Source organism: Sorex araneus, chromosome X, assembly GCF_027595985.1.
Source record: "Sorex araneus isolate mSorAra2 chromosome X, mSorAra2.pri, whole genome shotgun sequence".
Classification (NCBI taxonomy): domain Eukaryota; kingdom Metazoa; phylum Chordata; class Mammalia; order Eulipotyphla; family Soricidae; genus Sorex; species Sorex araneus.
The window spans coordinates 344,816,735-344,842,208 of NC_073313.1; the positions used below are offsets into that span (position 1 = coordinate 344,816,735).

The 25,474-nt window shown below is 44.9% G+C and overlaps 1 protein-coding gene across 4 annotated transcripts in view; it reads left to right on the top strand.

Moving 5' to 3' along the window:
* Positions 1 to 25,474, top strand: part of ASAP2 (ArfGAP with SH3 domain, ankyrin repeat and PH domain 2) — a 178,908-nt gene that overhangs the window by 111,073 nt on the left and 42,361 nt on the right. For all 4 annotated transcript variants that reach the window (XM_055119820.1, XM_055119819.1, XM_055119822.1 and 1 more), the window contains exons 8-14: positions 5,555 to 5,630; positions 6,032 to 6,118; positions 18,677 to 18,780; positions 18,876 to 18,945; positions 22,489 to 22,576; positions 25,175 to 25,223; positions 25,305 to 25,471. In XM_055119820.1, coding sequence (XP_054975795.1) covers positions 5,555 to 5,630; positions 6,032 to 6,118; positions 18,677 to 18,780; positions 18,876 to 18,945; positions 22,489 to 22,576; positions 25,175 to 25,223; positions 25,305 to 25,471 — 641 coding nt within the window. The remainder of the gene's footprint in view (positions 1 to 5,554; positions 5,631 to 6,031; positions 6,119 to 18,676; positions 18,781 to 18,875; positions 18,946 to 22,488; positions 22,577 to 25,174; positions 25,224 to 25,304; positions 25,472 to 25,474) is intronic.

The following is a 25,474-nucleotide window of genomic DNA, read 5'->3' on the forward strand; positions in this document are numbered from 1 at the left end:
CTGCACCCAACCAAAGTTGTCGTCTCACTGTCAGAAAGAGAGGCAAACTGAGGCATAGTGGTAGATAGGACCGTAGGGAGATTGCTGTGCACACAGCTGGCTCAGGTTTGATCCCCAACACTCTTTGTTGTCCCCCAAGCTTACCATGAGTGATTCCTGAGCTCAGAGCCAGCAGTAAGCTCTGACCACTGCTGGGTATAACTCCAAAACAAAAAAAGAAAAAAAAAATTTAAGGAGGGGGACAACTTTTTGTTTGTTTGAGGCCTGCACCCAGCAGTGCTAGTGCTAAGTGACTCCTTCTGACTCAGTGCGGAGATTGCTCCTGGTGGTGGTCTGGGTACAATGCAATGCCAGGGCTCAAATGTGGGGACGTCCACATGCAAAGCATGGGCTCCAGCCCTTGAGCTGGCTTCCTGGCCCTGGAAGTACATGTTCTGATCTAATGTGACTTCTCAGATTTTTTGTTTGTTTGTGAGCATGCCCATGGAAATGAAAAAGTGTGTGAGAAATGCTCACTCTGCGAATTGTGGGAAAGTTCTCACCTGGAACCTGGTTGATGGTGTCAGTCAGTGGTTCCTATTTGCTATGGCTAACTGTGGCTAACTGTCCTAGAAGGGGGGCCAGGTGCACAGGGAGGGTATGGAGCCATGTGGAAATCTGTATCCTTGGAACTGCCGCAGCATTTTGCTTTCTCCGGATGGGCATATCAACACAGGTTGAGAGATCTGCAAACACGTTGTTTGCTTTTCTTAGAGTCGTTCTCTCTCATGCCTTTCCCAGCTGTGTTTACGCCTAAGATCTGACTGCTGTGACCACTGCTTTGAAGCTGCTCTGGTCTTTCCCTGAAATGTCACTCTTCCTGGGTCACCTTTGTTCCTGTTACGTCTCCCACAGCTCTTCAGTTTCCATGGAAAGGGACCAGGACAATTACTGTCTGTAATGGTCTGGCACATACTTGCAATTAAATTGAACCAAGCCCTGCTTTGGAATATTTTTCTTGGTTTTGGGGGTCACACGTGGTGTTGGTCAGGGCACCATGAAGTTCTGGCGATCTATGAAGCATGCACTGTAGACCTTTGACCTATTTCCCCGGTTCTACTTTGGGGTTATTAATATAATTTCGGTGACATTGCGTTTCTGAATCGGCTGAGGTCAAAAAGCAAAGAAAGAGGCACTGAGCAATTCATCTGAGGTTGAAAGCAAAGTCACCTGAGTTAGAAAAACAGTCACCTTTGTATGGGGGAAAGACTCTAATTTGCAGCATTTCCAAGATGAATTATTTTTAAGAGACACAAAATCCTGACTCTGTGATTAACATTCAAATTACTTCTTTAGTTCTTTCCCTGTGAACCTTATGTGAAGCAGTTTAGGAAGTGGGTCGCTTCCCTGCTGATATTTTTAAGAAGAAGCTATTCTGGGATTTCCTTTTTTTCTTTATTTTCCCAAACCGATCAGTTGGGTAGCAACAGACCACTGTGGAAAAGTGAATTCGTTGGCCTTTTATGGGCATGAGCTCAGTAACCTTTTAAAATGATGGATCTCCCATCAGTTCCTTTCCGGATGGGTACGTGTATATGTGTGTGTGGGTGGGGGGCAGGGTGGTGCATGCACACTTACTGTATGTTTGTCACATCATTTAAACAGCTTTAACTTTCATTCATCATTTTGGTTAAACTGCTATTCAGTCAGAAGAACGTGTGTGTGCTTATTATCTGATAGTTTCTTGGCGTTTCGCTTTCACGTTCCTGGTCTCCACTCCCCTCACGGCAGCAGGGCTGGGCATCGCTGTGGGCAGAGGAGACAGCTTTGCACAAGCTCCTCCTCCCGCCCTGCCCGGTCTCTGCAGAGGCCTGAAGAGGCCTCATCCTGTACATGAGATTCTGGGAAACATGCACTGAAAGTCACATTGTTTGAGTATTGAAGTATATTTCATGTTTTTGGTTTTTCTTTTACTTCACTTAAGGAAAGGTGCATCTCTCATCTCTACCTTCTTACTGCTATATTCTCAAAACTTGTCTTGTTTAGCCTTAGCTATTGAAAATTAGGGATTCCCTAGCAGAATGTAGAAACAGGACAGTCTTTAAAACACTAATGGATTAAAAATGGTTCGTGTCCTAGGTCATGAGTATTGAGTTGACTTGACCTTCCGAGCACTGCTGTGACCAGCTGTTGTTTGGTACCCTTGGCATCTGGAGCTCACCGACACTGTAGTTCCAGGTCCCCAGAAGAAGCCTGTTTACTCGATCAGGAAGGGGCATCAAGCCTAGCCATCATCAGCACGAAGTCTGATGAAGCATGCAGATGTGAGGGCCATGGTTGAGAAGAGACCAGCCTTCAGTGTGTTAGCTGGAGGACTGAGTGGGGGGTGGGGGGTGGGGGGCGGTATATTTTAAAAGGTTTGGGGATTTGGTCAGATGGTCATTGATTTAAAAAAAAAAAAAGTTAATAGAGCTAGGCAGATAATACAGCAGGTAGGGCACTTGCCTTCCATGCAGCAAACCCAAGTTTGATCCCTGGCGTCTCATCTGATCCCCTGAGCACTGCCAGGAGTAATTCCTCCCTGCAAAGCCAGGAGTAATCACCTGAGTAATGGGCACATGACCCAAAACTCCCCCAAAAAGATTCATTTTTGTAGTTGGCGATGTAGATGGTGAATCTTGTTGGAAGCTTGGGATGGTATTAGTGGATTCAGCCTGAGTTTGTATTCGGGAATGTTCACCAGTGAGGGCAGTCAATGAAGCCGGGACCGGGTCTGCTTTTTGACACTTTCCCTGAGGCCAGTGCTGATTTTGTTCTGGAAGTGTTGAACATGCATCAACAGGAGGGGAACAGCTGATGGAGGGATTTTGAGAACCATGGGATTTTTCAGATAGATCACCCAGATGGGTGAGGTGGTTACAAAGATGAAATCCACACCTTCCATCCACACTGTACCATTATTCCAAGTGCGCTGTTGCGCTGGCAGTGTGACCCTGGGAACCCCTTTAGCTTGTCTTGCTCAATCCCTTCCTCCCTGTTGCCCGGCAGAGATTCTCTTTTGGCAGGACTAAGAGCGTTTCTATGTCGATCTTGCATTTTTTCCCTCTTCCATGTGCCAGTCGTTAGCATGTTCTCGCTGTACCTTTGGCTCCCTGCTCCTCCATCTCTCTCCTCCCTGTCACGCTGCTTTTGTTTCACTAAGCAGACAATTGAAGAGGTAGTTACAGAAAGAGTAAATGTGACTGAAAGAAAACATAAGAGAACAGATGGATTCCTGACAGGAGGGAAGAGCTCTCAGCTTCTCACTCCTGCAACTGTTCTTCTCGGCTCCCTTTCATTTAAAAAAGCGCTGCTTGCCGTGGGCTGGCTCTGTGCTTGGGGTAAAGGCACAGAGAGACAGGATAAGATATTTCACTTTTACCATGGAAGCAGATACTTGGGGAAATCATGGTGACAGTCTGACACAATTGCTATACCAGAAATGTAGTCTACTCTCATGAAAGAAAATGTGTTGGGTAAAATATAGAAGTCAGCATTAAATGAATTATACATATATAAAGATAAAGGTAGGGTGAGGCCCGGAGCCTGCCCACCATGCTTGTTACTAGCTAGTGACAGTACAGAAACCGCATCCTGTGTGTATATTTTCCCCTTCCTTCCTCCTTGGAGTTATTGTACTAAGGCCCATACAGCATTGTTTGAACACCCCCTCTGTTTATTCCATGTGTGACATGGGAAAGTCCCCAGGGACCATTGCCCAAGTCACACGCAGTATCACCTTACATGGACACATGAGACGCTCTGGGCACTTTTTGTTGTTTTTGGTTTTGGAACACACCTGGAGGTGCTCTTGGGCTTCTCCCAGCTCTGTGCTCACGGACCACCCTGGCTGGTGCTCTGGCCACCAGGCAGTGCTAGGGAGCAAACCAGGGCCTCAGTCCACCTTTTGAGTTATCTCTCTAGCCCCCGAGTCACTCTTTGTAGAGTCTCAGTGTCATTAACTAGCAGGAGTTGGACGCTCTCCTCCCTCCCTCTCGCCTTCCCTCCCTCCCTCCCTCTCTTCTTTCCTTCCTCCCTCCCTCCCTCCCTCCCTCTCTTCCTTCCTTCCTTCCTTCCTTCCTTCCTTCCTTCCTTCCTTCCTTCCTTCCTTCCTTCCTTCCTTCCTTCCTTCCTTCCTTCCTCCCTTCCTTAATTCACTCCCTTATTCAACAAACGCTGTGTGCTTCTCATGTGCCAGGTTTTGTATGGATCCTGTGTGTTTACCCCTCTAGAACAACAGATCTAATGATGTAATTATATTTTCTAGAGTCCCACTAATGAGTGCATAATAGCAGTTGTGGTGTTTTGAAGCCAAGATAGAATCTACTGAGAAAGCATAGCAAGGAAACCTCTTTTAAAATTGAGGAACATGGAAGCTCTCACTAATTAGGGTGACGTTTAACTTAAAACTTGAAAAATGAATGAGCCCTACATGGGCGAAACCGAAGATAGGCCACTTAGAGAACTCCACGAGGGAGGAAGCAACCTGGCCCAGAGCCAAGATAGGAAGAATTCGGTGACCTTCAAGGCAGGGGAGGCCAGTGTTGTGGAACCTCATGAATGAATGGCCCATCTGGTGTTGGTTACTGCGGGGAACATAGGGAAGGGCAAAATCATAAAGGCATTAGAGGCTTGGTCACAGGTTTTGAACTTTATCCTAAGCCCATCGGGAATCCTTTTCTTCAGTTTCCTCAAAAAGGTTGTACACACACATTTCAGAGGCAGAGTTGAACATCGGCACACAGACACTTGAAAGAAACTCGTCTAGCTTCTCTTGTAATTCCTGAATCTCTTGGGACTTGGGGTTCTTTTTTGTTGTTTTGTTTGGGGATCATACCCAGCAATGTTCAGGGGTTGCTCTTTGTTCTACACTCAGAAATCACTGCTGGTACTGTTTAGGGAACCATATGGAATTCCAGGAATTGTACCTGGGTCAGCCTTGTGCAGGGCAAATGCCATACCCACTGTTCTATAGCTCCAGCCCAAATCTCTTGTTAGAAATGACTTTATATATATTGAGTTCTATCTCAATATATATATCAACTATCAAAATATAGGTAGTTCCTTTTGATACCAGTTCTCAAGTTCTCCTAGGGAGTATGGCCATTCATGTGCATCAAACTAATTTACTTTTTTCTTGCTTTCTTTTTTGTTTCTACTTAGCTATCCCTTGTCAAGGAAAATTTGTGTCTTTCAGTTGTTTATGCTTCATGCTTTTTTGACCCTAAGTTCTTATACTTCTGAACCAAAGTTTTCCTTGTCATTTTTCAGTAGAGCCCAGTTTCTGTAAATAAGCTACAACTTAAGACAAATTACTAATTCTTAGGCTTATTGCATTTCCTTTTCTAGTCACTTCCCATAGTATCATTCTATTCCTGGTTGGCCTAATATTTTAAGGTTCAGTTCAACCAATATTTTCTCCCAGAAATTGCAGAACGATTCATTTAATTACATAAAAGAAGTTTTATATTCCATGTAACAGAATTTTTTTCTGTTTTGTGAAGTGCAATGTGTTTATTCTGTTTTGCTCTCCTAGTTTTTTCCAGGATGGACTGAAAGCAGTTGAAAGCCTCAAACCTTCCATTGAAACTCTTTCAACGGATCTTCACACAGTAAGTCATTTCCTCTTACACGCATATTGAAATGGCTTTCGTGCAATAAACACTCCCATTGGACTGCTTCTCTGTGTGCTGTGCCCCGCAGAAATCAGTGGCCTGGATTCTCTCATCCTCTCCTCTCTCTCTCTCTCTCTCTCTCTCTCTCTCTCTCTCTCTCTCTCTCTCTCTCTCTCTCTGTATCTCTCTCTCTCCTCTCTGTATCTCTCTCTCTCTCTCCTCTCTGTATCTCTCTCTCTCTCCTCTCTGTATCTCTCTCTCCTACCCTCTCTCTTTTCCTCTCTCCTTCCCTCTTTCCCTCCTTCCTTCCCACTATACTTTTATACCATAAAAATCTCAATTATAGGGAGCAATTGTATGATAGAGGATGAAAACCTGACTTTCTTTTGTCTTTAAAGATCAAACAGGCCCAGGATGAAGAAAGAAGGCAGCTGATACAGCTTCGGGATATTCTGAAATCAGCATTGCAGGTTGAACAGAAAGAGGTGAGAGGATTTAATTTAGAAAGATTGCTACGAGTTTGGGGACCCAGGAACATGAAATCCAGATCTTATGGGTGTTTACAATTCACTCTGGAACTGTGTCAAGCAAAACTAAAACCATTGTTTATCTTTTAATTCTAGTTATATAAAGGAAACCATTCAAAACCATTTTAAAATAGCCCTATTTCATGTGAAAAGTATTTGCTTATAAGTATGGCCTTCAGTGACTTTATATAAAACATTTTGGCTTTGTGATGTATAGAGGATAGTGATATCATGTAGATTCTTGGTATTTGTGCCATTGGTTTTCTTTTCTCACTGTAGTGCAAGTACTGTAATGCGTATATGACATAAATTCACTTCCTTGCCCCAAAAGAATGCCTAAATACATAAAGTTGATTTTTTGAGAAATAACTGTTGACCTACTTAGCAAAACATGAGGTTCACCATTGGGTTTGGACCATTGGGTTTGGTATTCTTAATTTTAAGTTCCTGTGCTATAACTGAATGACTGTTTTTCTCCCAAATGCACTCCCTTTTGTGACCGAAGTCTAGGAGAGTAAGTAGTTCAGAATTTTAATAAATTGGACCATTTTGCATGTTTTTCCCATGTATGTATTAATGTCTGATAGCACTTTAAATTTTAATCCTGCCTCTTTTAGTATAACATTAGATTTTTGTTAAAAGCTAAAGAATTTGAATGCACAAAAATTAGTGAAATTTTTCCAAGTTTTCCTTGACATTCTTGCTGTCACTTCTCTGAAAATGACTCTGCTCTCTCCCACCCCCTCCACCCCATAGCTGACCTCCATCCTTTCTGGCTCCACCTTAGCCCGACCCCCTAGAGATGCCTCTGCTCACCCTAACCCAGTGAGTGACCCAAGTTCCTAGTATATATTCTGTCCGAAAGACATATCTCGTCACAACGTTTTCCTTTGGGCTGTCAATTGTGACTTCACATGCATGAATGCTGTCTCTGCGACTGAATCTGTCAGTGCCCCAAGCTGCCGTCCCTATGGGCATGTCCTTCCTGGTCATCAGTGCTCATTGAGTCTGCTGTTGCTAAGCCTGGGTCAGCGAAGGGAGAGACTGGCACACCGAATACCTGCTCATGCTAGAAACTACCCACGGCCTGATGACTTCTTCCCATGGGGAGAATAGAGGCCCTAGAGCTTTAGTCTTGTTGAACATGAAATATAGGCTTAAAGAGGGACTTGGGGGCGGGGTGGGAATTATGGAATGTGGAGAGGAAAACAGCAGCCTGCTCATAAGGAGAAGAGGTAGTGCTAGGAGTCGGAGCAGACTCATCGAGGCAGCCAGCTGTCCATGCTTTTTGGTGGGAATGGCTGTGCACAGCTTTTGTCCCTGAGGGAGGATCAAACTCACGAGGGGGAGCTCATATTTATCGTGAAGGAAAGCAGATGCTCGATTTCAGTAGCCTCCTCAGAGAGCAAGGGACATGTTTGCTTTGGCTGTGCGGAATTAGGAAGTTTGGAAAATTGGCTGTTGTCAGAAGGCTGGATATTTATAGCCTTGCAAAAAAGCATAACAAATGTACAGGCACAGACCAGAAGTCTTTCATGGTTTGTGTGTCTCTTTGTTGACCAATCCCCCTGCTCCACATTGCACGGAATAGTGGGATGAACCTTCCTTACAGCTCTTTTGAGTTTTGTGCAGAGAGCAAACTTGCCAGTCTCTTGATTGTGATTGTTCTGTATTTTCTGTATATCACACCCTGAATTCTTTTTGATGCCTGCATTCCATAAATCGTATACTCAGAGAACAGTTGCAAGTAATAATCAGCAAGCATGTGCGAGGTAAATGTCACTTTTTTGTTGTTTGCTTTGGGGCTGCACCTGGTAGGGCTCGAGGGGACAAGCGAGGGATCAAAACCAGGCCCCCTGCATGCAGAGCTTACGAGCCAGCCCATTGAGTTACCTTTTCAACCCCGAAGACCACATTTTTTTTTTTAATGAGGCTTTACCTTGTGTTTCAGTTAGGAGAATTTAATACTCAATATTATGTGTGTAGGCTTCCATTCCCTTTTTGAATTGTTAGGATCTAGAAAACGAGAAGCCACGGAGACATTGCAGAGTGCATGTGACTGACCCCAGTTTGATTACCAGCATCTTGTATGGTTCCCTGAGCACCACCAGGGACACTGCTAAGCACAGGGCCAGGAATGGCCCCACCTCTGGGTATGACCCTAGACACCCATCCACCCTTCTAAAAAAGAAAACTGAAGGTTCTGATTGTTTTTGTTCAAGGAAGTGATGATGCTATAAATATTCTAACTTTCTAAGCTTAGGTAATGTGCCCCAAGGAAACTGTGTTAATGGGACATAGGAACCACTTACCGATACCCTTCTTGTAAATCTCAAATATGGCTTTGGCAGCTTCTCTTTGTCATTGTGCCATTATAATTTGAGTCATAAATACAAACATAAGTAACTAAAAATATAGCATAAATTTTAAAATAAATAATATATACCCAATATAAAAATAATAAATAACACAAAATAATACAAAAATAAATACATTAATACAAACCACTGACATTTTCCTTTTGTTCTTTTTTTTTTCTTTTTGGGTCACACCCAGCGATGCTCAGGGGTTATTCTTGGCTTTGCACTCAGGAATTACTCCTGGTGGTGCCTGGGGGACCATATGGGATGCCGGGGATCGAACCCAGGTTGGCCGCGTGCAAGGCAAACACCCTACCCGCTATGCTATTGCTCCGGCCCCTCCTTTTGTTCTTAATGTATCTACTCTCTATGTAGAGAATGCTACTGTTTGATTTTTCCATTGTTTTATTCTGGAAAAATCTTCGGATATCTATAAAAGTTGGTTAACTATGCAGTGAACACCTGCATGTGCATTTCAGTTTTGATACTTGGAAGATTCTTCTGCAAAGTTGAACCTTGAACCTCTTCAAGACTGCACAAGCTCTCTCCCCGTCAGACCTCCCATCTGCTCTCCTCATCCCAGTTAGGTCCACCCCAGTGAGTCCCGCCAGTACATATGTGGCTGTTGACCTGGCCATCCCCCGCCAAACGTCTGTTGATAATCGGACTCCCTGCTGTCTGATGTTGAACCTTGTGCTGTCGAGGCGGAAGAGGATTTGGGCTCAGGGATGTGGTCTGGGTAGATCTAAATGCTGAACCCATATAGCTCTTTGTTCTTTAAAGGTATCAAGTGTGCTTTCTCAGCTCCTCCCTCCCCCCCCCACACCCCTCTCATTCAAGTGTTCTGTCTTGTAGGATGTGGTTGAATTGCACGTGTTGTGAAGAGAATAGAGGTCCTAGTGGCAGTCATAACTTTTCTAGTCTGTTCCTTATCTTATCATGCCCAAATTGGGCTTTAGCCAGAACCCTCCAGCCAGATGTTTAAATCCCCATCTCTCCCCACTAGCTCCTTGGAGTCCTGGCACTGGGTATCATTTCTGCTTCAGTAGGAGACTTGGTCTTGGTCCGTCATTGCTGGACACGTTCAGCCACTTTTTTTTTTTTTTAATCTCTGCAGTTACTACAGTCAGGCACTGCCCAAACCAGAATGAGATAAATACAGTTCTTACCACTTAGGACTCACTGAGAGGAACAGACAAGTAATTAAGGGAGAGTGTGATGGGAGCGCTAATGGATTCAGGCCCATAGCATCGCTCCACTGCACGCTGGGAGGATGCATTCCCAGAGCAAGGATTTGGAAGATAGTTCTGACTTAGTAGAAGCTCTGCACCTGCAGATTGGAGGTCAGCGGCTGCTCAGACAGAAAGCTTGCCTGGGTGGACAAGAGCAGAAGAGCTCAGTCCTCACTACTTAACAAAATGGGCTCTTCCACTTCCTCCCAGAGTATAATAAATTACTTGACTTCTCCACATGGTGGGCCTTTCATCTATCAAATAGGAATAGGGAATGGCATTGCCTACCTCAGAGTTACGTGGAGAGCTAAGGCATCGTTTCTATAAAGCACCCAACAAGTTTTCTTCATAAACAAGATTTGAGTTCATCATCTAGCAACTATTGATCTTCTAGAATCTGACAGTAGTGAACAACATCAACATAAAGTCCCCCACTTCTTGGTTGAATAGTCAAGGACAGTATATTGTCTCTTCTCCACTCAACCCACCCCCTTTCTCCTGTCATCTGGCACCCAGTGTTCTTGACCTCAACTCCAGCTTCAGGTCTCCACTCTGCTCTGACTAAGGAGCTCATACCCCAGTTGGTCCCCTCACTCCTGGGCCAGACCTTGTACCTGATTCAGTACGTCTGGGATAAGGCCCAAGAATTTGCAAGTCTAACAAGCTCCTGAGTGATGCTGATGTTAACTGGTTGGCAGAGAATTTATTCTTTGAGAACCACTGGGTTACCCATACTTCTCATAAAGAAAACTGTATGTGTTTCTGACTACATCATGAAGTATCACGATCAGGATCACGATAGCCTGTTAATCACCGATTTCTCGGGCGGGCCCAGCAACATCTCATTTCATCCTTTCCCTGAGATCTTAGAAGTCCATCTGGACTTGGCCCTCCCAACGATGTTGCACTGGGGGCTCTTCAGGGTCATGGGAATGAGACCCAGCTTGTCACTGGATTTTGCATATGAATACACCATGGGAAGCTTGCAATGCTGTCCCATATGGGCAGGAAACTCTCAGAAGACTGTCAGTTTCTCCAAAAGGGAGAAGCAGGCTAAAGATATCGGCCGCCGGGAGCTCTGCTCGGTGTGGGGAGGGAAGCTGGAGCCCATCCCCTCTGAGGGGCCCTGGGGAAGACAGCCAGGCGTGCGAGCAAGAGACTCTGTTGCCCACACATGAGGTATAAACTCTTACATTGTTTAATAAAGCTACTAAGCTGTATGGTCTCTCACGTTTACTCTCCCCTTCACATAATAGAGGCATGGAGATGTGACATGGGCTGCCTGGGTTAGGGAGGGAAGCAGAATAAAGTTAATAGTCCCATCCCTTCAGTTACTTAGGGGAGAAAAAAATCAGCTAGGAAATGTATTAAAGCAAACTTCAACAGAAATACTCTCAAATTCTTCGAGTGAATATTAACAAATTCGCTGAGTTTTGTTGAAATTGAAGCTTCATTTATTGGTGCATTAGATTCTTGACTTTCTTATGAAGGCATTTAATCCTTGTCTTTCATTATTGATGCTTCCAATCAGATTTCACTTTTCTAAAACAAGAATTTATCTCCTGAACCAGGCTTTGGGGTTTCTCTGGGCCCGCCCCACTTCCTATTTCCATGCCCTCATCAGCACTTCTCCACTTGATCCCTCACTCTCTGGCAGCGTTCTGCTCTTCATTTTCAGAATACTTTCAGGTTGCCTCGCTTTGCTGCCTTCCGCTAACATATGTCAGTGCGGCCAGTAACCCTTACCACAGACTTGCAGGAAGCATCAGGCCTCATCATATCCCTCTAGACTGAAAAAGGATGAGTGAATGGCTGTAGCTCATTAGCAGTGCTGGTGCCAAGATTCAACCCCTCATCTATTTTTTTTTAATTTATTCTTTTATTGAATCACCATGTGGAAAGTTACAAAGCTTTCAGGTTTAAGTCTCAGTTATACAATGCTCGAACACCCATCCCTTCACCAGTGCACATATTCCACCATCAAAGAATCACAGTATACCTCCTCCCCAGCCCCCTACCCCGCCTGTGTAACTGATAAATTTCACTTTACTTTCACTTTACTTTGATTACATTCAGTATTTCAACAAAAATCACTATTATTGTTTGGAGATTCCCCCCCCCCCCCCAAAGTCGGACCTGCTGAAAAGGAAGCATTTGATAATTTGTTTTCCATTGCTGAGAATGACATTGATTTTTTTAAGGCACAATTGTGAACGGGATTGCTTTTATCATGTCGCTTTCTTCTCTCTCATTATTTGCATATAGGAAAGCCATGGACTTTTGGGTATTGATTTTATAGCCTGCAACTTTACTATATGAGTCTGTTTCTAGGAGTTTCTTGGTAGAGGTTTTAGGGTTCTCTAAGTATAGTATCATATCATCTGCAAATAGTGAGAACTTGATTTCTTCCTTTCCTACCTGAATGCCCTTAATATCTTTTTCTTGCCTAATCACTATTGCAAGTATTTCCAGTACTATATTGGACAGAAGTGGAGAGAGTGGGCATCCTTGTCTCGTCCCTGTTCTTAGAGGCAAGCCTCTTAGTTTTTACCCATTGAGGATGATGCTTGCCGTAGGCTTGTGATAAATGGCTTTGATTATATTGAGGAATGTCCCTTCTATACCCATTTTGGCGAGAGTTATTATCATAAACGGGTGCTGGATCTTGTCAAATGCTTTCTCTGCATCAATTGATATGATTATATGATTGTTATCTTTTCTTTTGTTGATATGATGAATTATGTTGATTGATTTCCAGATGTTAAACCATCCTTACATCCCCAGGATGAATCCCACTTGGTCGTGGTGTATGATCTTTTTGATGAGTTGTTGAATTCTATTTGCTAATATTTTGTTGAGAATCTTTGCATCAGTGTTCATCAGGGATATTGGCCTGTAGTTTTCTTTTTTGTGGTGTCTTTGTTTGCTTTTGGTATTAGGGAGATATGAGCCTCATAGAAACTGTTTGGGAGGGTGTCTGTTACTTCAATTTCCTGGAAAAGCTTGAGAAGAACTGGCAATAGGTCCTCTTTAAATGTTTGGAAGAATTCACTAGTGAATCCATCTGGGTCTGGGCTTTTGTTTTTAGGAAGACTTTTGATTACAGTGTCAATTTCCTTGATATTAATAGGACTATTCAGGTACTCCAGGTCTTCTTGGTTCCGCCTTGGGAGATTATAGGAATCCAGGAATTTATCCATTTCTTCTAGGTTCTCTTGTTTCATGGCATACAGATTTTCAAAGTAGTCTCTGATGGTCTTTTGAGTTTCTTTGATTTCTTTTGTGATATCCCCGTTTTCATTTCTGAATTGGCTTATAAGGGTTCTCTCTCTCTTTCTTTGTGAGTCTTGCTAGTGGTTTATCAATCTTGTTTATTTTCTTGAAGAACCAGCTCTTGGTTTAATTGATCTTTGGATTGTCTTTTGGGTTTCCATGTCGTTAATTTCTGCTCTAAGTTTTATTATCCCTTTCCTTCTGCCTGGTTTGGGCTCCTTTTGTTGGTTCTTTTCTAAGGTCTTGAGCTGTGAAGTCAAGTTATTTATGTGGGCCCTTCCTTCCTTAGATAGGCTTGCAGAGCTATAAATTTTCCCCTTAATACAGCGTTAGCTGCGTCCCACAGGTTCTGGTAACTCGTGTCTTCATTCTCATTTGTTTCCAGGTACCTTTTGATTTCTTCCTTGATTTCCTTCCTGACCCACTCATTGTTCAACATCCAGGTGTTTGATTTGGTTTTCTGCATCTGTCCATGATTAACTTCTATCTTCAGTGCATCATGGTCTGAAAAGATAGCTGGTACAATGTCTTTCTTGTTGATTGTGTTAAGTTGTGTTGTGTGGCCCGGCGCATGGTCTATTCTGGAAAATGTTCCATGTGCACTGGAAAAGAATGTGTATTCCTTTTTGGGAGGATATAAAGCCCTGTGTAGATCTATTAGCCCTCTCTCTTCTATTTCTTCCTTCAAAGTCAGTATTTCCTTGGTGAGTTTTAATCTTCTTGATCTGTCCAGAGGTGATAGGGCAGTGTTGAAGTCTCCAACTACTATTGTGTTGCTCACAGTGTCCTTCTTAAGGTCTGTTAGCAGCTGTTGTAGATATTTAGCTGGTCCCTCATTGTCAACCCCTCATCTATTCCATTGCAAGCCTTTATTTTCAATAATTATGTAACTGTATTATTTAACAACAAATAGAGTCCTTTTAAAAGTTACTTCAAAGTAAAGGAGAGTACATTGGCAATGATATTTGAAAATAATCTTAAGTTGTTGTTTAGATTGGCACAGTTTTTAAAACCTGATTGTGTGCTTGTGACTAGACAAGCTATTCATTCCCTTGGAAGATGAGTGAGTTGGATATCATGTCACTCCCTGAACTGAGAAATTTTAAGCATTCAGAGGTGACTCCTTAGCAAATGTTTAATGTGAAATTGTCTGAATATAGACTTTCTGAGAGGTGGGCAGAGAAAGTAAATTTTTTATGATGTTCTACTTTTAGACAGCTCAGAAATATGTCTGATAAAAATAAATCTGTGTGTAATAATATAATATCCTCTTAGGATTTCAGATTATGGGGCCAGAGCATAGTACAGTGGGCAAGGTACTTGCCTTGCAAGCAGCCAACCTTGGTTCAATCCTCAGCATCTCATATGGTCCCCCGAGCCCACCAGGAGTGACCCTTAAGCTCAGAGCCAGTAATAAGCCTGTCAGGTAGGGCTCCAGAACAACAGCAACAATGAGAAGAATTTAAATTATTAAGTCTCTCACAGCTTTGTGTCTTGACAGGCCCCAATGGCTAACTCTTTTTTTAATATATACTTTACTTTTTAATTTCTTTTTTTTTTTTTTTTTTTGCTTTCTGGGTCACACAGGGGTCACTCCTGGCTCATGCACTCAGGAATGCACAGGGGTCATTCCTGGCTCATGCACTCAGGAATCTCCCCTGGCGGTGCTCAGTGGACCATATGGGATGCTGGGATTTGAACCCGGGTCAGCCGCATGCAAGGCAAACACCATACCCGCTGTGCTATCACTCCAGCCCCTTATTTCAAATTTTTTTAATAATGTAGGAGTACTGTTATTTGTTCAGACATTGATTAAGCTGATTGAATTATGCATGAACTCCACAATGGCTAACTCTTAATAAAGATACCCAAAACTTAAGATCACAGATGGTAGTGAAGGGTGGGATATTGAACATTGTATGCGTGAAACCCTACCATTAACAATAGCACTGTAGCACCATCCTTCCATTTTTCATTGATTTGCTGGATCAGGCACTAGTAATGTCTCCATTGTGAGACTTGTTGTTACTGTTTTTGGCATGCCAAATAAGCCACGGGTAGCTTATCAGGTTTTGCCGCACAGGCAGAATATTCTCGGTAGCTTGGCAGGCTCTCCAAGAGGGATGAAGGAATTGAACCTGGGTCAGCCACGTGCAAGGCAAACACCTTACCCTCTGTTCTATCACTCCAGTCCAAATACAAAAAAAAATACTAAAATACAAAATACAAATACAAAAAAAAATACAAAAATTAAAATTTCTAAATTGAGACCAGTTTCCATAATTCTAGGAAGGGAATCTGTACACCACAAAGTCCCCAAGGACTGTCACACTTACTAAGTGTAAATGTACAAAGATCTATAAATGGTAGCATTTCAATGATAATTTTACTGAGATTACCATTAATAATACCATTAATGATATTATTATAATTACCAACATTATAACTATTGTAATTACCATTAACAATATTATTATAAATCATGTTTTTTCAATTGAAAAGGGAAAAAAGACTTGCTAAAATAATACAACATAAATAGGTTATTTGAACTATCTAATTATTTGCCATTTAGGAAATAAGTCTTTTGAATCTTTCATAAGAAAAAACATGCATGGTGCGTGGTGACTGAGAACTTTCCTGGATATCAGACGATAGAAGAGATGTGGGTTTTGATAGAATATATGATGGATTTCTGAAGGGCCAGGGAATGCCCCCTTAACCTATGGGCTTCCACATTGCCAGGTGCTCTGGGGTGTTAGATTGTTCTTGCCATTCTGGGGTCTCTTCAGAAGTACAGAATACCTCTGAGAGTCTGAGGAAATCCGGCAGCATGGACCCACCCCAGCCATTTGCCTCTGTGTGTGTATGTTAGATGATTCTTCTCCCCAGATAGAAAGGCTCTTTTCCCCCATTATTATATTCAATGAAATAGAAATCTTAGTTATATGAAGGGACCAACTTCACTGGATTAGATGTTATAGAAAATCCATATAAGTAAGTGAAGAAGCTGTTTTCATTTGGCCACTGGGCAGTCTATGTTGAAGACACTGAAATAGTTATTTGTAAGACAAGTTTAATTTTGTTAAACAGGTTGCATTCCTCTTTGACAAATATTAAATTTAACGTGGTTGCTTTGCTTCAAACTCACCTCCACATTTTAATTGGTTCAAGAAATGTCTGGTCAAAAAAAAAGGAAAAGAAAGTGATATTCATAAATTCTGGCATAGGGTGTGATTCTGTTGAAGAAAGGAATGTCCTTTATTCTCCTCATGAGAACTGCAAGGAGTTCCGATTAGCATGTTTCGCATGAATACTTTGTTTTTTGCTTTTTGGGTCACACCCGGCGATGCACAGAGGTTACTCCTGGCTCATGCACTCAGGAATTACTCCTGGCGGTGCTCAGGGGACCATATGAGATGCTGGGAATAGAACCCAGGTAGGCCAAGTGCAAGACAAACGCCCTACCCGCTGTGCTATCACTCTAGCCCCTCGCATGAACATTTTTAACAGTATTGTCACATGATTTCACCACTTTGTGCAAAAAGGATTTTTTTCCCCCACTCTCTCAAAATCAGTAGATACATTTGATTGTATCTACTGATTGGTGGTGCAATTTAGTTTTTTGACAGGTTTATTTTTAATCTTTCAGAGGAATTCGGATAGGTGAGCACTATTTCTCCATTTCCCCCGACTGCATTTATTTCTAGCATGTGTAAGGCTGGGTTTGCTCTAAATTTTCAGTGTGTCTGTGCTGCCCCTTTGAGGAAACATGGCTCCGTTCCCCATCACCAAATGAATGAGCTTTGCCCTAGTTGTCCCAGAGGCATGAATGCATCATGAACTCCCTGAGGAAAAGGAGGCCATTCCTTCTATTTTGTGAACTGCTTGTTCAGGCTCAGGTGCTATTGTCAGCCCAGTGATGGAATGCCTAAGCACATTATGGACTACTCAGATACTGAGTGGGGTCTTTAAAAGGGGTTTCCCATATTGACTACAGAGGCTGAAAGAAGACTGTGCATCAGACAGTCTGTGCTGTGGGTTGGAAGAATAAAAGACTTCATATTGTTAAGGTGGCAGTACTCTTCAAATTGAAAGGCAAATTCAGTAAAATCCCTACCCAAAGTCTCAGCTGCCTTCTTGCAGAAATCAAGCTTTTTTAAACTTCGTATGGAAATGCAAGGGAACCAGAATAGGCAAAACCATCTTGAAAAAGAAGAACAAAATTGGAAGACTCATACTTCCTGATTTCAAAACTTAACCACAAAACAGTAATAGTCAGGACAGAGTGGCACTGGCCTAAGGATACTTATCAATCAATGGAATAAAGTTGAGAATCCAGAAATAAACTATTATATTTTGGCCAGACTTGACTTTCAGCAAGTGTGCCAGGACAATCCAAAGAGGAAAGCTTAATAGTCAATAAATGGTGTTGGGACAGCTCAATAGCCAAAACAGAAGAATGAATTTGAACCCCCTACCTCTCATGCCATAGTCAAAAATTAAAATGAAAATTAACTCAAGTCAAACTTCACTTAGTAGGATCTACCCATAAGAACTAAAACTAAAGAACTCTAAGAAGCAATGACCTTGGATTAGGAAGTGTTTTCATTTTTGTGCTATCTAAAATTTAAAGCAAAAAACAAAAACCATGATAGATAAATAGGACTTATTCAAAAATATTTTCTGCTTAAAAAATATTTAAAACCGTCAAGTATCTTATTTTTTTCAGATGAATTCTAAATTCGTACTCTAGACTGTCTGTTCCTCCTTCCAGTTGGCCTACTTTTGTCTTAGCCGCACGATTTGTCCTTATTTCCCTGGAAGATGGCACAGCCATCACCTTCCTCTATACGTTTGTCAGCCATCCCGTCTGCTTTGCGTACCCTCCCCTGTTCTCTGTCAGTTCTCACCTTCTGGGGAACCAGAGCATTAGTGCAGCTGGCAGGGCACTTGCCTGGCATGCGGACCCGGGTCCAATCCCCAGCACTGCATATGGTATTCCAAGACCTGCTGGGCATGATCTGGCATAAGTGCAGAGCCAGGAGTAAGCCCTGAGTACTGCTGAGTATGACCTAAGCATCCCCCACCCACTCCCCTCCACCAAAAAACTATAATTCGATACCTAGTATATACCAGATAGTCCCACATAAGATTATGTGTGTCTCCCCACTTTTCTCTCCTACTGGGATATTGCTTTCCTAATTTCTGGGGAGGGAACTGAGAGTATACTAACGTGTCTAAAGAAAAAGAACATTTTGGGCTACGTTTTTTCCTTTTTTCTTTTTTGTTTGAAAGCCCTGCTTCTTCGAATACCTCAGGCCACTTTCCTGCCCCATGGGTGCTTTGGCAGCAGAAGTTTCTTGACATTATCAAATATTTATAGTGGCTCATAATTAAGTCAAACCTTATATCTTCCTACTGCTTCATTCTCATGGCCATTTTGGAAATGCTATTTTTAGATATTTCCTTCAGCCTCTTCAGTGGTGTCTGGACTTTTTATACAAGTTTATGTCTTCCTTTAGATGTGTGTGAAGGGGAAATTACTCTTTTGAGGTATTTTAAGGGGGTAGGTTTCCTTTGTGTACAACTTTCTCTTTTTTAAAAAAATCCGATCTGTACAGGAATAAGAGCCATCTCTTAACTGTTTCCAGGATTCACAAATTCGCCAGAGTACAGCGTATAGCTTACATCAGCCTCAGGGGAACAAGGAACATGGAACTGAGCGAAACGGGAACCTCTACAAGAAAAGTGACGGGTACGTGAATCAGGGGTGCTAGAGTGTACGTGGATATCTGATATTTCCTGTGTCAAAATTTCTAATCTCCCCCCTCCTCCCCATTTATCTGCAAGGATCCGAAAAGTGTGGCAGAAAAGGAAATGCTCGGTTAAAAACGGCTTTTTGACCATTTCCCATGGTACCGTAAGTACTCTAATTCCTGAGCCCTGCTGTCCTGGGGGAGAGAGTGGGACTCAGGTCTTGTGTGCTGTGGCCGGTAGAAGGGTGCCTTTGAAAGGGTTTCCTTGTGGAGGAGAGCTGGCTGGGGTATCTTCCTGATCTGGTTCACCTGCAGTATTTCTATGTTTTTTCTATCCTGAAAGAGCCTTTCTCTCTTTCTCTACCTCACAGAGTCACAGATTCTTGGTGAGAGGAGGTGTGTAGAGCCTGTGACTTCCAGAAACAGATAGATAAGCGGAGAAACCCAACAAACCACACTCCAGTTATTTCTGCCTCTGGAAGTCTAGCTATCTAACTTGGGAAGATTTTTCTGCTTTTCCATTAATGGGGAAATACATGAATGGTTCAGATACTAGGAAGTAAAGCCAAGAGGAGAGAGAGATTTCAATCATCCGCTTATAGATATCTAAGTCACTGCAACCTACAGCGAGTCCATCCTTTTTCTACCACTTATGTATGAAGCCGGGTTGGGAAAAGTATGCCCTGTATGTTGAGCCTGTTGCAAGTCGACCTCAATATAAGGTCTTACTGATCTAGGTTTTGTAGAGTCAGTTACAAACTCATCCCTTTACACTGTTGTACTGTTCCCAGGAGAGCCACTCAGCTGGTCTGTGGCAGCATCTGGTGAAAGCCCTGTCACCCAGAGGCGTGTCATGGCTGAGTTAATTGCTGTTTTGTTGCTAGTGGCTTGTGTTTCTCTCCTCTGTCAAGAGGCACAGGGCTGGGTGCTTGTCGTAGGCTCAGCCCCTTGGTCGATGGGGTGGCCATAATCCTGAGTCTGCATCTTGCCCTTCTCTGCCTCTGTCAGTCTACCAGTCGTCGTGGGTGAAGGCAGTGCTGGCCGGGAGCATAGATAGGTTTCCCAGACCTTCCAGATTTCCTTGCCCTGAGGAGGTTCTGGAGAAACAGTTCTTCTAGGTACCTACGAGTATGGAAATAACATAAGGGGACAAGGGTTGAACCCAAGAAGGAAGGCCCAGTGCACAGAGTGACTCTGCCTGAAAAGGGAGAAATGCAGTTAGCAAATATCACTTACCTGCTTGTAGGGGTCTCTGGGGACACCTGGCCTTGTTTGTGACCGCCACGTTGTGTGGCTCTCAGTGTTATTTCTTTTAATCTAGAGATATCTAGATGTGTGCCTGGGTGTGAGTACTGCCAGTTGAGGGAAGCAACTGTATTTAATGTATTTAATCACCATTCCTCTTAAAAATTAAGAATGTTAGACCACTGGACGGGAGGGGTGGGGGGAAGGTGGTTGGAGCAATAATACAGTGGGCAGGACGCTTGCCTCGCACACGGCCAACTTGATATGGTCCCCAACATACCATACGGTTCCCTGAGCCTCACCAGGAGTGATCCCTGAGCCAGGAGTAAGCCCTGAGAATCGCTGGGTGTGACCTCAAAAAAGCCATCGTGAGGTTGTGTCCCATGATAGCTCACTTCCCTAAATATCTGTGGGAAACTTTCAGATCACTTTCCATACTGTTGTCTGTTTTGAATTCAGGTTTACTGCCTCTCTATAGGGCATTTCAGAAAACATGACTGAGTTTCAGTTCGTGCTCGCTTCCAGGTTTGAGTCACTTGGTGTGCTTGCGTCGTTAAAGGCTTCCACATGCCCCATGGCCTCGGGCTTCCTCCATGGCAGAGAAGAAAATGAGCCTAGTAATCCTTTGCTGACAGGATCAAGTCTGGTTCGCAGCACTTCCATTGCTTGCGCTGTCTCTGGAAGGCACGGAGGCTTAGCTGTGTGGTTTTTATTTTTTATTTATTCTTTTGGTAGTGGTTGTTTTTAATGTCGCCGAGTTGTTCCAGTTTTTGGCAGAATGCACAGTGATAACGAACTTCACTAGCATGTTGACAGCTCAGCTCATCACACAACTTGCACATTCAATGAGTGCTTTGTGTGTTGAGGGGCGGGGCGGGGGAGGGTAGAGTCTCTGCTCTCCCGATTCTTCGTCCTGTGTGTAACCGCTTGACCCTGAGCAGCTGGAACAGCCACTGACTCTCCTCCAGCCCAGCCCCGTGGCAGGTGGGGGCTGCCCTCATCCTTTCCAGGAGAAGAATCAGGTTCAGGGCCTGGAGAGCAGAAATCTCCCCCTCCCCCTCCCTCCTCCCTCTCTCTCCCCCCTCTCTTCCCTTGCTCTCTCATTCTCCCTCTCCTCTTTCTCCCACCTCCTCCTCTCTCCCAACCAGGTGGTATGATTTCATCTCTGCAAGGAAGATCAAAGCTGCTTGCGACCTGGTTTTGTTTCTCGGTGCCTCTCTGAGTAGCTTGCCTCGTTAGCCAGCATCTTCTGGCAGGGAAACGGGGAGGGTTCGTCAAAGACCAGACCAAGTAAACGGGACTCTCAGAGCAGTCTCTGGCCCTTGGCTAGGAATCTGATCTTTAAGCTGGAGCGGCATAGGGTGCATTCGCACTGTTGGGAAGAGCAGTTTCTTCCCAGGAGGTTGGCAGCCTGGCAGTATGAAAGTGTAGTGTCTACTCTTACAGCCGGCTGAACTCAGAGAAAGCCCACGTCGGTGCTCGCCCCCTTAGCCAAGGCTGATTGTGCTTTTTGGCACTGCAAAGGAGTGATCCTTGGGACAAAATAACTCTAATTGGGTATCGTCTATGCCAAATTCCTAGCTGTGCCCACTGCCAAGGACTCTGTTGAGTTGGAAGCCATGTCCACTAGTTTTGATACAACCTAAAATATTTTAAATGCTCTTTCATCCTGCAAAAAAGAAAACCATAGACTTCCTTTTGAAGGCCTAATACGTTGGAGGGACGGATAAAAGGCTTAATGAATTGGGCTGGGAGCTGATAGAATTGAAGCATCTTCCCCCCTGAAATTGTCTTGATCCACTGTCCTTTGCTCTCGGACTAATTGTGAGTTTTTGAAGTGGCAATAAAATAACCCTTGGACATATCTTAGACTAGAGTGTGTTGTAATTTGTTACTGTGTGTAACAGATCAGGATATTTATTCAAATGGGTGGATTTTGGGTGACTGGATTAAGTGACAGATTGTTAAGTGACAGATTAAGCATTGAGGTTTACAAAGCTATTGTCAGCACCTTGGCTAGTACAAAAAATTATTTCTCCAGCCTTTCTGTGCGGTGCCATCCTTCCCCTGGGTGTGTTTACACTCAGAGTTCTGTCACCAGAAGCTGGGCGGGTGTCCAGCTCCCCGGCGCAGCGCCACTGCGTTCAGCTGGACTTCAGGGCCGGACGCCTCTGAGCATTCCAATCCCGGCGACTCTGTTAGTGTCCACAGCGAATGCAGAGTAGCCCGTGATTTCACGTAGAAGATCAAGTGCACACGATCAGAGAGGGAGGTGTCTGTGTGGCGCGGCTTGGCCCCCTCTGGCTCTGAGACTCAGGGACCCGCTCTGGGGGGCTGCCCTCGCCCTCCCCGTGTGCCAGCGGGAGGGCAGTCTGAGCGGGCTGGGCCGGAATGAGGAGAGGAGCTCTGTGCTTTCCTCTCCCAACCCCATCCGTGCTCAACTGATGTTCGTTTTCAAACAGGCGAACCGCCCTCCCGCAAAGCTCAACCTTTTAACCTGCCAAGTGAAGACCAACCCCGAGGAGAAGAAGTGTTTCGACCTCATTTCTCGTAAGTTTCCCAGGAGACAGCCTAGCCCTAGAGAAACCGGCTGGAGTGCTCATCCTTGGGTCCGGGTAGCCGCCTCCTGTCAGGCAGCACCTCGTGAGGAGCCGGTTTTCCCCAGGGAGCCAAGTTTCTCTCCGTCTCCCTGGTCGTCACCTCAGAGTTGGGGGCTGACTCCCGTCCTGCGCCCCTAGGCCCCGGCTGTCCCCTCTGTGAGCCAGGAGATCAGCCCCTGCCCCACCGCCCCTTCTGGGACTGTAACACAGGGGCTTCTGTTACAGCCTTCCGGCTGGGCCCTGTCAGCTGAAGTGAGGCGTCCTCAGCCTGGCCTTTGTTTCCCAACTGGCTTCAAGTCCCCAACCCTGCTGGTTCCTCAGGCCCCTGTGAGCTTTCCTCCTTTGTGGCATTCACAAAAGGATCCCTGCTGAGCCAGCTATTGTGGGGAGGGCTTCCTCACCTCCCCTAAGGGGGAAGGGGGGAGTCCTGAAGAAAAATCATAAAGAAACATAAGACAGGCCCTTTGTCCTTGGCAGACTTGTAGCTTGTAGGGGGGAGGGCAGGGGGCCGGCTCCCCCTTTCAGAAAGCAGGCGTGAGGGGCTTAAGCACCAGCAGTCTTTCTCTTCCCTAGGGACAAACTCTAGATTCAGGACTTGGAGACTAGGGGGGCTGTCTTTTTGCCCCTGCACTCCCGAGTCTGAGGTGCTTCTTAAGACGCCCGTTGGATGCTGTTGGAGGGTCAGGAGTCGTTCCGAGCAGCCGGGGAGCACCCTCCTGGGGGCTGATAGGCGGCTCTGCTCTGCTTCTTCCCTTCTGGTGAAGCGAAATCTCCTTCCCTGTCCCGTTTAAAAAAAAAATGTGTTTTAAGTTTGTTTTTGGACCGATCACAGGCAGTGTCGGTCTCGCAGCCTGCTCCTGCCTTTAGCACCCCAGTGCAGTTGTCGTATGTGGTCCATATTCCTGTCCATCTGAGCAGCCTCAGAACCAGGGCGCTCACTGCTGGGGGGACTCAGCATCGGTGGTGGGAGATGCTCTGGAGCACAGTATGCCTGAAACCCGACTGTGGATAACTTTGTTAGTCACAGTGTATTCATTTAATTTTTTTTTTATTTATTTAAGAACCAACAGGAAATGAGCATTGAGGCAGTGCTGTTGAGTCTTGTTCAGATTTCTCAGGCTTCCCACAAATGTCCTCAGTCTGCGCCAGGGTTCTCTCGCTGGGCCCACCTTGTGGTTATATTTTCTCTCCTCTAGACTCAGTATTTCCAGATCTCTCCTGCTCTTGACACTATACTTTTGTTTCAAAAAACCACTGATCCCCTCTGGGTTTCAAAGGTCCCTCAACTTAAGTCCTCTGTTGCTTTTTCTCTGTGGGACTTAGTTCTGGCCAGAACAGCACAGGAGAGATGCTGTCTCTGTGCAACACGCGCACACCCCGTCCTCTCTCCCACGCACCCCTGCCCCTCACCCTTCCCCTCTCCCCTGCCCCCTTCCCTTTCCTGTGCTCTCTTCCCCTCTCTCTCTCCGCCGCATCCCTTCCCCTTGCCTGCACAGTCCTGTCCTTCTCCCCCAAGCCTGCCCCTCTCCCCTGCACCCCTACCCTCTCCCATGCACTGCAGTCAGCCCAAAGCTGCCCTGTGTGAGCAGAAGAGTCGGTGTCTCCGAGGGTTCCTCTTGCTGTCTTGTGTGTGTGTTAGAACACTCCGTCACATGTTGCTATTAGAATTGTTCAGACTCATCTTTTTCCAAGACTAGAACATATTTCTAGGTACTCATTTTAGAAAAGACTTTTAAGAGATCTTCGTCATTCCTTTGAGACACCAACTCTACAGCAGGTTTTGCCAACAAAGCTTTGGGGGTGGGAGAGAGAGTGCAGAGGTTAAGGCATCCCTGCCTTGTACATGCCTGACGCCGATTGGATCTCTGGCACCATAGGGTATCACAGGGTGCAGGTCTCGAGCTCCCCAGCTCTACGGAGGTGGCCTGAGCATGCCACACCCCTGGGCCCCCACATTGAACCACCAGTCCAGTTTGTCCAGGAATAACCAGTCGCGCCCACCAGAACCCCCAAGAGCTGCTTGGTAAACCCCACAATTAAGGTTTTGGGGGGCCAAGGAGATATCATAGGGGTTCAGGGCTGCTTGCTTCAGCTGTGCAGACCCCGAGTTCTATCCCCAGCACCACAAACCCCTCTCCCTCCCCTCCCGCCCCCAGTACTGCCCCTGTGGCTCCAGCACCACTAAGCCCATCTGAGTATCACAGGAAGTCGCCCCAGGCCCCTTGAGCTCTTCTTGGGAAGTCCCCAAAATAAATAAAACATTTGAAAGGTTAGTGATAATTTCCATCAACTGGTCATTGTTTTTGGAAGCAGCATATCTTTAGATTTGAAGGGAGAGACAGGGCAGACTCATTTATTTCTCGTTCAAGCCACAGTCACCGGCAGGGTCAGGCCTGTGAAGGATGGGAGGGAGGGCTTGATTTATGCCAGTCGTTAATTTCCTAGCAGAGTTGGTTGTTCTGAGGCGCACTGTAAGATCCTTTCTTGGGGACTTGTGTCCACGTTTCTCCCCGCGCTCCCAACTGATGGGACTCCCCTTGCACTGCAGATGACAGAACGTACCACTTTCAAGCAGAGGACGAGCAGGAGTGTCAAATGTGAGTTCTCCGGGAGGGAGGAGGTTGGGGCAGGAACTTAGCGGTTCTGGGCCCTTCACTGAGGCGCTGTCGCTGTCCTAGATGGATGTCTGTGCTGCAGAACAGCAAGGAAGAAGCCCTGAACAATGCGTTCAAAGGGGACGACAACACCGGAGAGAACAACATCGTCCAGGAGCTGACCAAGGAGATCATCTCAGAAGTGCAGAGGATGACGGGCAACGACGTGTGTTGCGACTGCGGGGCCCCAGGTG